The sequence below is a fragment of the Ursus maritimus genome, unplaced genomic scaffold (assembly GCF_017311325.1).
Source record: "Ursus maritimus isolate PB19 unplaced genomic scaffold, ASM1731132v1 scaffold_4, whole genome shotgun sequence".
Lineage (NCBI taxonomy): Eukaryota > Metazoa > Chordata > Mammalia > Carnivora > Ursidae > Ursus > Ursus maritimus.
This window is the reverse complement of record NW_024426552.1, coordinates 62,620,955-62,638,081: the sequence shown is the minus strand read 5'-3', so window position 1 is coordinate 62,638,081 and position 17,127 is coordinate 62,620,955. Positions and strand designations below refer to the sequence as shown.

Below are 17,127 nucleotides of genomic sequence, written 5' to 3'. Positions count from 1 at the left end.
CATAAAATAGACTGCTTGCAGCACTGCTAGTTAAAGGAAACACACTGAAACAAACTAGATACTTATCACTAGAAGGTATAGGCTTAGAAATTACAGTACAATCATATAATGGGAAAATAAGATATTTCTTTGTTCTCTTTGAATGCATTAGAACTCTACCGTTGCTTTATTCCTATTAGGTGATCTGAAATGTTATACTTCTCTTAAACCTGTCCAGAATTCCCCTGCACAACATGGAAACCTTGTAAAAAAATTTTAAAAAACCAAGCTGTTAATGCACTTAAATTTTTAAATTTAAATTCAATTTAATTAACATATACTGTATTATTAGTTTCAGTGGTAGAATTCAGTGATTCAATCAGTTGCATATAACACCTCACCCCCTCCCCTCTGCCATCTTTCCCCCCTCTTCCGATCTCATTCTTTCTGATGGTTGAGTAATATTCCATTTTATACACACACACACACACACACACACACACAAACACACACACACACACACCACATCTTTTTATCCATTCATCAGTTGATGGACATCTGGGCTCTTTCCGTATTTTTTTATTGTAAATATTTGAGGCTTACAAAAGATAATTTTAATTTTTTAATTCTTTTTAAAAATTCCAGTACAATTAAAATACAGTTTATTAGTTTCAGGTGTACAATACAGTGATTCAACAATTCTATCCATTTCTCAGTGTTCATCACATTAAGTGAACTCTTAGTCCCCTTTGCCTATTTCACCTATTTGCCCACCAACCTCCCCACTGGTAACCATCAGTTTGTTTTCTATACTTAAGATTCTTTTTACTTGTCTCTTTTTTTTCTATGTTGATTTGATCTGTTTTTAAATTTAACATAGGAGTAAAATCACATAGTATTTGTCTTTGACTGACTTATTTCCCTTAGCATACATTCTGGATCCATCCATGTTGTTGCAAATGGTAAGGTTTCATTCTTTTTTTATGGCTGAGTAATATTCCATTGCAGATATACACCACATGTTCTTTATCTGTTCATCTATCGATGGACACTTGGGCTGCTTCCATAATTTGGTTATTGTAAATAATGCTGCAATAAACACACAGGTGCATATATCTTTTCAAATTACTGTTCATATTCTTTAGGTAAATACCCAGTAATGGAATTACTAGATCATTTGGTGATTCTATTTTTCATTTTTTTGAGGAACCTCCATAGTGTCTTCTACAGTGGCTGCATCAGTTTGTATTCCCCCCACAACTGCATGAAGGTTCCTTTTTTTTTTTTAACACATCCGTGTCAACACTTTTTTTCTTATGTGTTTTATTTTAGCCATTCTGACTGCTATAAGGTGATATCTCACCATGGTTCTAATTTGCATTTCCCTGATGATTAGTGACGGATCATCTTTTCATGGGTCTGTTGGCCATTTGTATGTCTCCTTTGGAGAAATGTCTGTTCATGTCTTCTGTCCGTTTTTTAATTGGATTTTTTTTTTTTTTTTGGTGTTGAGTTGTAGAAGTTCTTTATATATTTTCTAACCCTTTATTGGATATATTGTTTGCAAATATCTTCTCCCATTCAGTAAGTTGTCTTTTAGTTTTGTTGACTGTTTCCTTTGCTGTGCAAGAAGCTTTTTATTTTGATGTAGTCCCAATAGTTTATTTTTGCTTTTGTTTCCCTTACCTTAGGAGACATATCTAGAAAAATGTTGCTATGACAAATGTCAGAGCAATTATTGCCTGTGCTCTCTTCTAGAATTTTTATGGTTTCAGGTCTCACATGTAGGTCTCTAATCCACTTTGAGTGTATTTTTGTGTATGGTGCAAGAAAATGGTTTAGTTTCATTCTTTTGTATGTAAGTGTCCAGTTTTCCCAACACCATTTATTAAAGAGACTTTTTCTCATTGCATGTTCTTCCTCCTTTGTGGAAAATTAGTCAGCCATTATAATTGTGGGTTTATTTCTGGGCTTTCTACTGTGTTCTGTTGATCTGTGTGTCTGTTTTTTTGTGCCAGTACCATACTGTTTTGATTGATACAGTTTTGTAGTGTATCTTGAAATCTGGGATTGTGATACCTCCAGTTTTGTTCTTCTTTTTCAAGACTGCCTTGGTCATTCAGGGTCTTCTGTGGTTCGTTACAAATGTTAGGATTATTTGTTCTGGTTCTGTGAAAAATGCTGTTGGTATTTTGATAGGGATTGCATTAAATCTGTAGATTGCTTTGTGTAGTATGGACACTTAACAATTTTGTTCTCCCAATCTATGAACATGGGATGTCTTTCCATTTGTTTGTGTCATCTTCAATTTCCTTCATTGTTTTGAGTCCGCTCTCTCTCTCTCTCTTTTTTTTTTTATGAGTCTGGCTAAAGGTTTATCAATTTTGTTGATCTTTTCAAAGAACCAGCCCCTGGTTTCCTTGATTTCTTCTCTTGTTTTTTAGTTTCTGAAAGAAACTTATTTTTATTACTTCCTTCCTTCTGGTTTTGGGTTTTGCTTGTTATTTTTCTAGCTTCTTTGGGTATAAAGTTTGGCTTGTACTGCTATAATCTTCTTTCTTAGAACAGATTTTGCTGCATCCCAAAGATTTTGGATTATTGTGTTTTCATTTCATTTATTTCCATGTATTTTTTGATTTCTTGGTTAACCCCATCATTGTTTAGTAGCATGTTATCTAATCTTGATGTATGTGTCTTTCCAGTTTTTTTCCTGTGGTTGATTTCTATTTTCATAGCATTGTAGTTGGAATAGATGCATAAAATGACTTCAAACTTTTTAAATTTGTTGAGAATTATTTTGTGGCCTAACATGTGATCTACTCTGGAGAGTGTGCACTTGAAAAGAATGCCTATTCCACTGTTTTAGGATGGAAAGTTCTGAGTGTCTCTTTGATCCGTCTGGTCCACTGTGTCATTCAAAAGCACTCTTTCCTTGATTTTTCTCTTTGGATGATCTAACTGTTGATGTATGTGAGCTGTTAAAGTCCCCTACTATTATTGTATTACTATCAGTTACTCTCTCTACGAATGTTAATAGCTGCTTTATGTGTTTGAGTGCTCCCATGGTGGATGCATAAATATTTATAATTGTATCTTCTTGTTGGATTGTTGTTCCCTTTATGATTATGTAGTGTCTTTGTTTCTTTTTACAGTCTTTGTTTTCAAGTCTACTTTGTCTGAACTAAGGGTAGCTACCCAGGCTTTCTTTTCACTTTCATTTGCATGATAAATGCTTTTGCATCTCTTCACTTTCAATCTGCATGCATCTCTAGGTCTGAAATGAGTCTTTTGTAGGCAGCATATAGATGGGTCTTGGTTTTTTTATCCATTCTATGACGCTATGTATTTTGATTGGAAAATTTAGTCCATTTACATTCAAAGTAATTATTGATAGGTAAGTAACAAAGAGCAATAAGTACATGTTTTATGGTTGTCTTTGTAGTTCTTCTCTGTTTCTTTCTTCTCTCACTCTTTTCTCCCCTGGTTTGCTGGCTTTCTTCAGTGATATACTTGGATTCCCTTCTCTATTTGTTGTATATATATTACTGGTTTTTGTTTTGTGGTTACTATTAGGTTGATATGTAACATCTTACGCAAATAGTAGTCTATATTAAGTTGTTGGTCCCTTAAGTTTGAACTCATTCTAAAAGCCCTAAACTTTTATTCCTCTCCCCTGCCATGTTTTAGGTACATGGTATCATACTTCATATCCTTTTATTTTGTGAATCCCTTGACAGATTTTTATAGACATACTTAATTTTATGGTTTTGTGCTTCCTACTTTTCTTACTCCTGCTTACAGTCTTTCCTTTCCACTCACAGAGTCCCCATTAACATTTCATGTAAGGCTGATTTAGTGGTCATGAATTCCTCCAACTTTTGTCTGTCTGGCAAATTCTTTCTCTACCCTCTCTCCTTCTATTCTGAATGATAGTTTTGTTGGATAGAGTATTCTTGGTTATACATTTTTCTCTTTCAGTACTTTGAATATATCATGCCACTCCCTTCTGGCCTGCGATGTTTCTGCTCAAAAATCAGCTAGTTGTCTTACGGGGTATTTCTTGTATGTAACTACTTTTTTTTTCTCTTGCTGCTTTAAAAATTCCTTACCACTACTTTTTGCCATTTTAATTACCATGTGCCTTTGTGTGGACCTCCTTGGGTTGATTTTGTTGGGGATGCTTTGTGCCTCCTGAATCTGGATTTCTGTTTCCTTCTCCAGATTTGGGAAGTTGGCAGCTATTATTTCTTCAAGCCCTCCCCCCGCCCCTGCCACTTCTTCTCTGTCTTCTCCTTCATGGATCCTTATAATGCAAATGTTATTACACTTGATGGTGTGATTGAGTTTCCTTAATCTGTTTTCATTTTTTATTCTTTTTTTTCTCTCTTGTTCAGCTTGATTGCTTTCCATTACTCTGTCCTCCAAGTCACTGATGTGTTCTGCTTCCTCTAGTGTACTATTTTTTTCCCCTCTAGTGTATTTTTAACTTCAGTTATTGAGTTCTTCATCTCTGATTGGTTTTTTGTGTTTTCTCTTTGTTGAGTGTCTCACTTAGTTCTTCACCCTTTCCTCCATTCCAGTGAGTATGGTGATGACCATTACTTTAAATTCTTTCTCCATCAGGCATATTGCTTATCTCCATTTCATTTAGCTTCCTTGTGATTTTGTCCTGGTCTTTCATTTGGGACATATTCTTCTGTCTCCTCATTTTGTCTAACTGTGTTTGTTATGTATGTATTATGAAAGTCAGCTACATCTCCGGCTCTCAAAAGTCATGGACATATGAAGAGCAGGTCCTATAGTGCCCTGCAGTAGAACATCCCCGTTCACCAGACCCTGGCATTCAGGGGTGTCTCCTATATGTGTTCTGTGTGACTACTGTTGTGGCTGAGTAATGTTTGCCTTCAGCTTAGTTGTCTGCAAAGGCTCTCTGCCTGTTGTGGGCCAGGTTTGGTTCCTGTGTTGTTAGTGGGCCAGTCTGGGGTCACCATAGGCTTGATTTTGGTCAGCCCAGATGTTTGCCAGAGCTGTGGTCACATTGAATTACAACAGGGCATTCTCCCTGTGTTGACCCCTGCGAGGCTTTCACTGGTGGATGAGGCCTGCAGTCAGACCAGATGTCTGCCCACTGCTGGGTTCACAGTTGAACTGATGTGTGTGTGGCTATCTTCCCTTCTCCCTGGGGCAGGAGTCACTTTGGAGGGGTGCTGGCCCATCGGGGCTGCTTGCATAATGCCAATTTTGTGACACTGTTATAGATGAACTCCTACTAAGTGGAGAGGTTGGGAGAAGGTGGATCCACAGGAGAACATGGGGATGGGGCACGCTGTTAGCAAGCTAAGTGGAGAGTGTGTGCACTTTGCTGGTCCTTGTAGGTATCTGTTTATCTAGGCTGGGGTTGAGGGAGGTAAATGGCCCCTGACCGCACTTTTGTTTTTAGAGAAGTCTCCTAAAGATCCCTGCCCCTCCAGCACATGTTCTGAGATTCGTAAGTCTTCTCATAGACTCAAAATGCTGCTTCCATGCCGTATCCCAGTGGGGCTGTTTGTTATGCTGTCTCTTTAAGGGTGGGGATTGTTTCTTATTGCTCTCTGGCTCTCCTAGAGCCAAGCTGATTTATAAAGTTCCAAGTGTTGAGCCCTGCTGATTGTAAAACTTGTGAGGTTAAGCCCCTCTGGTTTTCAAAGCCAAATGTTATGGGGATTCATCTTCCCAGTGCAGGTCCCCCTTGCCTGGGGTATCTGGCAAGGGATGTGCTGCTCTCCTTTCTCCATGCTTGTGGTGTCCCTCCCATGGACAGTGTCATGGGTCAGTTTGGTTCCCGACCTGTCTCCGCCCTTCTTACCATTTTTGATGTGGTCTCTTCTCTACGTTTAGGTGTTCAGAATGTGTTCTGCCAGTTTTCAGGTCGTTTTTCTGGGTTACTTACACGTTTTTCTGGGTTGTCTAGGTGTAACCATGGGACAAGGTGAGCTTATAGGATCTTCCTATTTGGCCATCTTCCCTGGCCAATATTTCACTTAAATATTGATCTTCTGGTTGCACCCCTCTCTCTGGTAACCTGTCACCAATAGTCTGAAAGCTCCAGAAGAGGTGTTTTTTTTTTCTTGGTTTTTTGGTTTTTTTTTTGTTTGTTTGTTTGTTTGTTTTTAGTGCTTTTTTTGAGGGGGGGCAGTGGGCAGAGGGAGAGGGAAAATCTCAAGCTGACTCCACGTTGAGTGTGGAGTCAGACATGGGGCTTGATCTCAAGACCCTGAGATCATGACCTGAGCTGAAATCGAGTCAGATGCTTAACCAACTGAGTCACCCAGGCGCCCCAAGAGCATTCTTTTTTTAAGTCAATTTTTTTCTCTTTCTCTATTGACTAAAAGCATCAGTCTTCAAAACATGCCACTTTTGACAAGTGAAGATATTTGTACTTAGATACAGTCCTGGCAGAAGCAGAAGTTGTCTGTGGCACAGGCAGAGCAGCAGAATAGGTTTAAGCCCTTCAAGCATCTCAGCTTTCCAACACCCACCTTGTATGTGTCCCACCTCCAAAGGGCTAGTACAGTTTGAACCTTCTGCATCTTGTCAACATTTGCTTTATGTCTTAAAAAAAAAAAAAAAAAAAAACCAAATCACAAAATACACCTCTTTGGGGAACTTGGGAACTTCCTCTTAAAGAAGGTTTGGCACTGATACTCCATCACACTTACTAGAACTGTACCCCATCTATACTAGAGGTGATTACATTCTGGAATCAGCATGAAGAGAACTTGACAAGCTCTGAAATAAGAAAAGTCAGTGATTCTCCTTCAGAAATTTCTTCATACTTCTGGTCATTTTAAATCTCAGGGATATTGAAAATAGTTTATATCTTTTAAAAGAAATCACAAAGTAAAGCATTACATTGGCTTACCTTTTTCTTTGACAAAGTCCTTTTGCACCTCTGGGATCAGGAAACTATAAACCAACTCAGCCACAATCTCCTCTGACTGAAGCTGAGTTCGGCTAAAAAATAAAAAACAAATTAAACGATTTCCTTTGTTGCCTTACTTGAGCTGCTGATTTCTACTTAAGTTCTTGCTTGTGTAAGGGACTCCACTGCTCAAATCCCACTACTGCCTCTTCCTTGATTACGTTGTCTGAAATACTACACTTCTGGTGGGGCTGGTTAACTTCATACAAATTCGGATTTGACCCTGTCTTTCAGTTAACGTACCTGCCAGTAAGGGAATGTTAGAGATATATAACTTATACAAGAAGCCAAGACCTTGGGGGTGCGGTAATGGTGCACTTATTCACGTTGCTTTCATGCTTTGTGGTACTCTAAAAGTAGTATGTTAGTGATCCAGACTGCAGAGGATAACTGAAAATTCTACCCCCAGCACTCCTGCCATACAAAGATTTAGGCATGTTGACTTCTAAAGAGTTATGCAGTTAAAACAATGGACACTGAAGCAGGAGATATATACTTGTTTCTCCTTGGTGGTAAAATCTTAAGCTTTTGAAAAATACATATGAGTAACAGCAAATGCGCTATCCATTCTGCCATCTGTTCTCTTGGTACAAACCGGCTCTCCATTTCATAAGCAATGTCATTGATTTCCTCAGCCATCTTCTCAATTTCTGCCCTGGCTTGTTCTTCTGCAGTGTTCTCTTCGGTATTCAGTATTATGTCTTCCAGATAGGAAGTTACAGTACTTTGGTGAACTTTAATCACCTGCAAAAAAAAAAAATGCCCCCGTTACTGAGAACAGGAATACTACTGTAAACAACACCAAAAAAAAAAAAAAAAGAACACTGATTGACCTTTTTAAAGCACATCTATTTTGTTCATTAAGTCAACAGTCCCCTCATTGATCATTCCATTTTTTTTTTTTTCTCCTGTCTGGTCAGTCTGTTTCTAGCCCACCTACCCACCCATTCTGGGTAGCCCCCATCCATCTAGCCCACTTTAGAATTATGGGTCTTACTTAGGGTGGGCAATACAACACTGCAGAAAGATCATGGGCTTCAGTCAATAACCCTGTTTTGGTTCCTGGCTTTGTTCTTTCCAGCAAAGTGACTTGGTCAAACTACCCAACTGTGGCAGAGACTAAGAGGTATTTCCCAATGTCCTTTCTCTCCTTCCTCTTATGTAACAGACCCCCTGAGTTTTAGCTCTGCCAATAGGTGTTTAGAATAAAGACTACATTTCCTAGTAACCATAGTTCTGGTACATGCAGAAGTCATCTGTGCACTTTCTAGAAAGGATTTTTTTTTTTTTTAAGAGAGCGAGCACAACCAGGCAGGGGAGAGAGATAATCTTAAGCAGGCTCTAGCCAGTGTGTAGCCCAAGGTGGGGCTCAATCTCATGACCCTGAGATCACGACCTGAGCAGAAATCAAGAGTCAGACACTTAACTGACTGAGCCACCTAGGCGCCCCTAGAAAGGATTCTTAAAGGGAGAAACCTAGTTTCTCTCTCTCTCTCTCTTCTCATTTCATGGGGACCTAATGCTGGAGCACCAGAAGTCATCTTGTACTGCCACGAGGGCCATGACTTAAGGACAGAAAAGGAGTAAGCTAGAAGGATCCTGGGTCTCTGATGAATTTTTGAACTATCATACCCTGGACTGTTACTTTTTTAAGCTTTCTGAAGTTGTGAAATAGAGCCCACGTTTTAAAAAGTGCACAGTGACAGATGTACTGTGTAATGAATTAGGGTAAAGTCAGTACTCATGTAGCCACTGCTAGAATTCTAGAAGGCTGCTATGGGTTCTTCTGGACCACAGACCCTTTCCACTGTCATGATTTTATGGTAAACATTCCCTTTTCTTTACAGTTTTCCAAGTATGCAATCAGAAATAGTTAGAGTATGGATTAGAGGCATTGTAGATGTTCTGCCACTCCAGTTAAAAAGCTGACCATGACAATATGTAACTCAAAACTTCTTAAGCTGTGTAGAGGGAGAGCAATCTGTTTGGTTTAAAACAAAAAGAAATTTGAAACACACACAACAAATACTATTCATGAATCAATCCTAATTCCATAAGAATTGTGTAAATCCTGAAAATACCAGATCAAGTAAGAAGATCTCAAATGGATGCATTTTTAAAAAAAAAAAAACCTGATAATCCACACATATAATTCAGACAGCCCTCTTGGATAGGAAATTTTTTAAGGTCCAGGTTGGTTTTCTCTCTCTTTCCCGTGGGGTCCACATCTGGTCCAGGGGAAACTCTCACACAGCCTTTGCCTTGACATATTCTGGCTAGCCACCCATATAGCGTCATCTGTGCCCCTGGCTGGCCTAGCTCTCCTCCTCTCCATTCCTAGGGAGTCAGACACCCTAACTGAAAGAATACATATCAATCTCGCCAATGACCACAGGAAAAGAAACCTACCTCTGGGTGGGTTTTGGGGTGTGTGTGTGTGTTGGGGAGGGGGATGGGTAGTCACAGCACAGTTCCCTTTAAAGGAATCTTCTTCATAAATCCCCTTCAATTTTAACACTTGAGCCTTTATATTCTTGATGAGGGTGAGTGCTCTGAGATATTACTAGCTCCTTGAACTTCCTCTGAATTTACATATTGCTCACTTTGGAACGTCATACCCATTATGTCTTGGTCAGAATTCTAACTTACCAACCTGGTGCTCTAGTTTATATCTTTAGCCAAAACCTCTCTTCTAAATTCCATCTTGTCTATCCACTTGCTGAAATGACACCTTCACTAGAATGTCTCAAGCCTAATAAAAATCAAATTCCTGATTCCACCCTGCTCCTAAACTAATTTCCATGCTCCGCTTTCCCACATCAAAAAACCGTACTATCATCTTCCCAGCTGCTGAAGCCAGAAACTGGACATCTTCCTTGACTTCTTCCTGTTTCTCATTGGCATTAACTACTTCCACAGCCTCCTTCCTGATCTCCTTCTTTCCACTCTGTCCTTCTTCCAACCTGTTCTCCACACAGCAAGCAGAATAACCTGTTTAAAATGTGTAACTGGGCCCCATCTGTTTGCTTCATGAAACTTACTATATTTCCTAATTCTACACATTTATAGTACTTAAGCTCCAGGAGAAAAGGGACCATGTCTGGTTCCTCCCCTCCGAAGTATCCCACAGTGCCTAGCATATTGTAGGAACTCAATACATATTTGTAGAACACAATGAAAAACAAAAAATAAGTGCCATTTCATATCGTGACTTTCCTCTGGTGTGATTCGGCTCCTTACAAATAGCTTCCAGACATCCAGCTACACCCCCACTTGCCTCCTTAAATATCTGGTCCTCCTCCCTCAGGCGCCTTTGCTCGACTTGGCGCCGACCACTCTCTTCAGCTTCTCGCATCCTCCGCTGCCGTTCGGCCAGCATGGCAAAGGCATGGATCCTCCTCTCTTCCTGTAGTCTCACCAGCTCTTTGGACAGGAAGTCAAACATGTCTGCTAGCACCCTTCCTTCCAGTCCAGCCAAATGGTTTTCAACCAGTGAGACCTTAAAAATAATAGTAAAATTTTAAGGATACAAAACCTAAGCATGTGGATGTATAAGGAGGGATGCTGGATCACCCAGAACTTGCGACAGTCACTTCACTGGCAGAATGCACTTCCTGTTTATCAGGAATATTATCACTAGGATGGTGTCATCCCAAGCGTTCTTACTAAGAAAACTTATGATACAAACTTACACATGAGAAAGTGGTTAGCTCAGTCACTAACAGATTACAGTCCTCAAATTAGGAGGAGGATTTAGCAAAAACATTTCTTAGTATCCACACAAATTGGGTTTTTTCTTTCATTTTTACCCAGAAGGTAAAGTACTTCTATTTTCCCAGACATGAAGGGAAATGTCAAGATTTTTATTAAAAAAACTTTTAGAGTTCAATAAAATAGAGTCTTCTAGAAATTCACTCATGAAACCTTTTAATTTTTTAATGGTCCTTTGACACAAGTTTGGGGAATTCTAAGATCTTGAATAACATGAAAGTAGAAAACTGTGGTACTGTATTCTTTTAAATAACTTCAAAGTCATTAAGAACTATCTTTGAAACAGAGCAGGAAAAAGCCTTCAGGTCTATGTAATCATTGAGGTAAAGTCAGGGCCTGGAGTTCTCTGCCAGGAATAAGCCACAGTATCTATTCATGGATCTGTCTGTCCTGGCTTTGACACGTGGAGAATGAAAGTGTTTAAGAAGATTGAGTCCTTTGCAGCTTCATCCTGTTCCTTTTCTATCCTCAGGTCTATGGGAAAGGGCTCTTCTCTCAGTCATAGGCTCCCCAGAACCGACAGTTCTTCTGTGCTTCTCTGGTTTGTATCTGAGGAGAGGAAACCCACATAGGTCTCCAAAGGTGGTGAGGCTACTGTGTGAGACTGTCATTCAAGCGTGGACTTTAGCCCCGACACCCTCCCTCACCTCCCCCCAGCCCACACATACTTTCTAACCACAGAGTTCAGCTTTACTTATACGATAGGGGGAGGTGGAAAGAAAGGGCCACGCTAAGAGTGCCTCACTACTCCTTCCTTCTATAAACAGTGGTCATTCAGCCCAGAGACCACAAACAGATTCTCTCCTTGTCCCAGGATCACAAGCTTTCTCAGTTGGGGGGCAGATGCAACCTTTAAAATCCCAAATGGCTACCGTTCATGTCCAGCGTCCTCCCCCGGCAAGAAATTTGAGTATGCTACGGTAGTACAATCTAATTTGAAAATTAAGTAAAAATATTTAGGAAGTTGATTTTGCCGTGATCATATCATGCAGGGCAGGACATAACTGGGAACTGTGCATTTTCTGTACTATTCCCCATAGAAAATATAAGAGGAGAAAAGGAGAGGCTCAGCTGGAGGCAGACATGAGGCGCCGCCTCCCTCCGACTCTGGCACGTCACTGGTGGACCTCGGTCAGGCAGAAGGTAAGCAGGGTGAGTCCTTTGCTAAGTGACAGCTCTTCCCATTAACTCCTCCTTCAGCTCTTGGATGACATGGTATGAGTCAAGTATTTACCTACTAACTGGGACAGATGAGTTAAAAAGCCTGGACTGGCTTAGGTGCACCTGCTAAAGTCTATAATCAGAAACTTCGAAGGGCCAAGGAGGGCATTTTTCCATCCAGTTCTTGGGCCCTGGTGCTCCAGGGCGTTCTGCTCCCATCTGAACAGAAGTGCAGCCTGACTCTGTCATTTCCAGGACTCTCAGACCCGCGGATTCAGAGAATCTAGTGTACATATTCCCTTCTTCTTTCTCTGACCTTCCGTTGGGTCTCATAGCCTGTGGCTTTCGTCCTCCCTCCCCTACACCAGCTCCCCCAAATCAGAGACCATCCACAAGCCTGGTGTCACGTAAACGGAATAACGTGCTCATTTTCAAGCTGCCTGCCATTTGTGCCCAGTCCCACACGGCACAAGCGTTGTGTGTGTTACTAGGGTGGGTTGCATTAACGCCACAGTAAACTTACTTTCTCACGACACTAAACTCTGCAAATTGATGCTTTTTCATACCGATTTACAGATAAGTGGGAGTGATAGTAAAAGCATGTCTGCTCTGTAGTCAGCAACATTAAAAACTGTATACACAGACAAATGCCAGAAGAAAACAGGAAAACATTTACAGTTGTTGGGGTAGAGCTGCAATGAGCAGCTGTGGTCGGGCGACGCTGATGAGAGTCACAGAATACCCTGAGATTTTAACACACTCAACGTCAGTTTACCCAGCGTGAGCTGGGTGCAGCTCTAAAACTTACAAACAAGTGCCGATATTTTAAAATAAATTTCATGTCTCTCGCTTTTTTTTTTTTTTTTTGCTTTTACTACTTTTCATTCTGTTGAGCTCCCACTAAAATACAGTAGAATTACCAAATATCTAAGAAAGTTGGAAGGAAAACCTTTTAAAATGTGAGGTTTTTTCCTTTCTTTCTTCTTTTTTTTTTTTTTTTTTTTTTTTTTTTTTGCCAATAAGACCGTATTCAGTTCAGCGAGGGCACAGCCCATCGCAGTCCTGGACTGCGGCAGCGTTGTTTAAAAACGCCAACCGTGATAGAGTGATGGGATTGGGGGGGATGTTTCTTTTTTGTCATTTCATTTCCTGTTGTTACAATGCCACTTGTGCAATAATAAAAATCCGGGGAGACACCCTAACAAGAAAGCAAAGAACCTTGTGCTCATGCAAGTTCCTCTGCCGCTGTAAGGCCAGCGTCACTTGCTTCTCGGCTTTCTTCAGCAGCCTGTCATCGTCTTGTAGTGCGTGGCTGGTGCGCAGCTCCTGGATCAGCTCCAGTCGCTTCTCCTTCCCTTCAAACATCTGTAGCAAATCAAATCAAAAAGAGCCTTGCAAGTTCGCGTCCCCTGTGCGAGGCACTAGGACCCATGCGGGCACTGGTGAGGCACTTGGGAACAGTGGGTTCGGTTCTGCCTTCTCCACAGAGCAGGGGTGCTCTGCTGAGCTTCGAGTTCAGCCCTCTTTTCTACATCTCCCGCTGCTCAGGTCGAGAAAAAGCTGACTTAGCAGTTGTTTCCTCAGTTTCTTAAAGTGCCTCTCAAAGACAAAGTGGTTACTATAGGGTCATATTAGGAAACTAGACCCTCCCCTTCACTTTCTGTGCTCCTTCCCTACGAAGACTGAGGATGGTATTTTTCATAGCCGTGCTTTCTGTTCCAAGAGGTCTGCCCCCTGGTTTGTAATACGTAATCTGCTGTGACATTTTTCCTGGGGAAATATTCAAGGAGAGTAGAGAATAATGCTGAACACAAAATGCTCACCCAGCTTCCCTGGACATACTAGTTATAACTGAGTCTCTTATGAGGTACAGCTGTATGAGGAGAAAATTTTTTTTTCTGATGCTTTGTATCAGTGGTGCACTGGGTGTTATACGCAACTAATGAATCATCGAACTTTACATCAGAAACCAGGGATGTACTGTATGGTGACTAACGATATAATAAAAAAATTTTTTTTTAAATTAAAAAAAAAAACTGAGATGTGCTTGCACAAATAATGTGGCAAAGGCTTTACAGTCAGGAGGACCAGAGTTGAATTTGCTAGCAGTTAACATAATCTCAGACTCCAATCACTTGCCAGGAAAATGGGATAACTGATAGGAAAAAATCAGATGATATATGTAAAGCAAAGAATATATAATGTGAGCTTATAGTATGGGTTCAAAACTGTAGTTAGTACTACTTAGCTATTTATTATTCAGGTATTGCTAGCTATATACAAACTCAAAGAATTATGACTTTGTGGAAAATTAGGGAATCCACTTGGTCTGTGATGCCTTAATAGTCAAAATTCAGAAGCATCTGTCTGGCTTAGTTGGTAGAGCATTCAACTCTTGATCTTGGGGGGTCATGAGTTCAAGCCCCATGGTGGGTGTAGAGATTACTTAAATAAATAAACTTTTAAAAATAAGTCCAAATTCAGGTAAGAAAATTGCTGGATTTAGTGATTCTAAGGAAGATACTAATTTCACTTTGCCTCAGGTACAACTGTGACAAACAGCAAGCAGGTCCTTTCTCTCCTTGACACTGTGCCACCCACTTGGACAAACTATGACAGAAGGCGATGGGTAGGTAATTCAAGAGTATACAGTTCCATAAGACAGCAGGGTGCAAAAGGGAATTCACCCCAAGGAAGCGTGTACATACGCTTTCTATAAATCTATTCTCAAAGGAGAAGCAAAGGACCAGTGGTTGGACCCTACACACCGTGTTCTGAACAACTCTTCCCCGGAGTAACTTTTGAAGGTAGATCACAGCCATCTCTATATCTTCTTCTTCCTAAAAGAACAAAGTAAGAACCAAGCAACTTGAGAAGAGCAGCGGTCAGCATCAAATATTTTTTTGAAGACTTAGATCAAGCAAAAGACACTGTGCAAGATGCCAGAGGATTTAAAGAGAAATAAATAAGGCCTACACTCTCATGGAACATATAGTATTTTAAATGTTACGTACTGTATTGTTAAAATTATTTTTATCGTAAGACACCCTTAAAAAATCTTATCCAAAGCAAAAATTCATTCTATTCCTACAAATTAAGACATTTTCATTTTTCTGTACTCCTTTTCAGCCAAATCTTTCTTAAAGCAACAAGTATTGCTTATAACATCCCTTTTGCAATAGTTTTTTTCATGTTTGATCATGAATAGACAAGGAATACAACAGTCCGTGTCAGAGTCTAGAGTAAGGTGCTTCTCACAAGAATTTAGATAAGCTGGTAAAATCAGCTTAAGTAACTATGTGTCAAAAGCAGAAAGCAGAGCCTGCAAATTGACTTAAAGTGCCTCTCAATGCAAAAGAAAGCAACAGAAATCAACGGCATAAACACATGCGGAAGACAATGTGTCAACCACAGGGAGTGACTGGCACGAAGCCTAGAAAGGGGATGTCCAGAAACACATCCTGGCCAGTCAGTGGGAGTACCAGCAGTGCCTCCGCACAGGTCACCCTTCAGAAGCGCTACTGAGAGCTCCTGTCAACATCCCTACCTCTGACAAAGCACAACCACCTTCGCAATACGATCTGGCATCTTGTGAGAACTGCCCCGTACCGGCAGATGATGGGCTGAGAAGAAGGGCTGCTAAGAAGAATATCCTCATCTACTAGGCAGGCAGTTACCCTCCTGTCAAGCCGTACATCTGTACTGTGGCATCTCTAGCAATTTCTTGTGTGGTCGCGGGGGAGGCTGTCTAGTCCAAGTCAGCCCTGAATCCTGACTGACTCTGGTACCTTGCCCACACTGAGTTTGGAGATCTATGAAGGTGAGGTATGACCCTGGTCAGGGTGAACTCTTTGAGCCAGAACTACCTCAGAAGGCAGCCCGTCCTCATGACAACTCTGGCACTTCACTCCTGACTCCAGCTGTCACAGCCACCTCCCCATGTGGCTAGATGCTTATGGTAACTGATCATCATTCTACCTTCTTTTTTTATTTGACACACATGACGATTACCTTCTGATGCCTATTTTTCTTGGGAAGATTTCATTTTGCTTATTTGTGTGTGTCTGATGTTTGAAGCATAAGAAGAAATGCCATATAAGTCAGATCTTGAAAAGGTAACTCTGTTAAATTAGGTTTGCTTTTAACCCAAAGTATAAGAATAAACAGACAGCAGGGGCACCTGGGTGGCTCAGTTGGTGAAGTGTCTGCCAGTGGCTCAGGTCATGATCCCAGGACCCTGGGATCAAGTCCCGCATTGGGCTCCTTGCTCAGCGAGGAGCCTGCTTCTCCCTTCCCTGCTCCCCCTGCTTGTGCTCCCTTTGTCTTTCTCTCTCAAATAAATAATCTTAAAAAAAAAAAAAAGAATAGACAGCAATACTGAATTTAGCTTTTCAAATAGAGTTTCAAACTTACATTGGAACTCATTTCCAAGGTTGGAGTTGGAAGCCGAGGTTGAGGTAGAGCCTTTCTTTGAAGAAAGCGCAGAACTTTCTTTGGTTCGAGAACTCTATTCTTCTTATCCAGTATTGCCTGGAATAGCACCAACTAGCGTCACTTTTTACCTTTGTATTTTTTTCCACTACTCGATCTAGGCTACAGATCGACTATTGATCAGAAATAATCTTCACTGTGGTTATGCTAGGACAGTTTGAGAAAGGCCAAACCTGGGTGCTTGTATGACCCAAGGGATGGTATGATATTCTTAAACATCAGCTAACACTGAATAAACTGGGCACATATTCTAGGTTTATCCATTTTAATCAAAGATTTGGGGGATTAAAATAAATTTTTTTTTTGAGATTTTCAAAGGTTTTGTCGTGTATGTGCAAGCAAACCCAACTCCTATTCTTCCACAAGAGCCAATTAGCTGTTTAAAACAAGTGCCTGGGCAATAGAAAATTTCCCTGTGCCACAAAGGACAGAAATATTTGGTATGTTATGGGGGAACTGAGGAGCATTAAATGGCAATTGTCTCCAAATAAAGAAAGAGCTTTCCTTTGGCCGTGAAGGCCTGCACCTCACGTTTCCTGAAAATGAACTTGTTTTCTTGTGAAAGAGTGTATGTGTGTTTTAATTTCAACATACATTTTTATTGATTTTACTTCTGATCACCAAAAGTCCCCAGAATTATATATGACATAAGGTTCTGTTCATTGGTTCTATTTTCAGCCTCAGGGGGATACTTTTAACTTAAAAGTATCAAAAAGTCTGATTTCCGTCATTTAAAAATCATATTTTAGAATCATGTTTTTCAT

At 40.4% G+C, this 17,127-nt stretch overlaps 1 protein-coding gene across 1 annotated transcript in view; it reads right to left on the bottom strand.

The window, feature by feature from the left end:
- The window catches only part of CFAP91 (cilia and flagella associated protein 91), a 96,119-nt gene that overhangs the window by 9,660 nt on the left and 69,332 nt on the right, over positions 1 to 17,127 (bottom strand). The window contains exons 11-16 of the mRNA XM_008708195.2: positions 16,286 to 16,402; positions 14,641 to 14,712; positions 13,091 to 13,237; positions 10,218 to 10,439; positions 7,536 to 7,684; positions 6,881 to 6,972 (exon numbers count right to left, since the gene is read on the bottom strand). Coding sequence (XP_008706417.1) covers positions 6,881 to 6,972; positions 7,536 to 7,684; positions 10,218 to 10,439; positions 13,091 to 13,237; positions 14,641 to 14,712; positions 16,286 to 16,402 — 799 coding nt within the window. The remainder of the gene's footprint in view (positions 1 to 6,880; positions 6,973 to 7,535; positions 7,685 to 10,217; positions 10,440 to 13,090; positions 13,238 to 14,640; positions 14,713 to 16,285; positions 16,403 to 17,127) is intronic.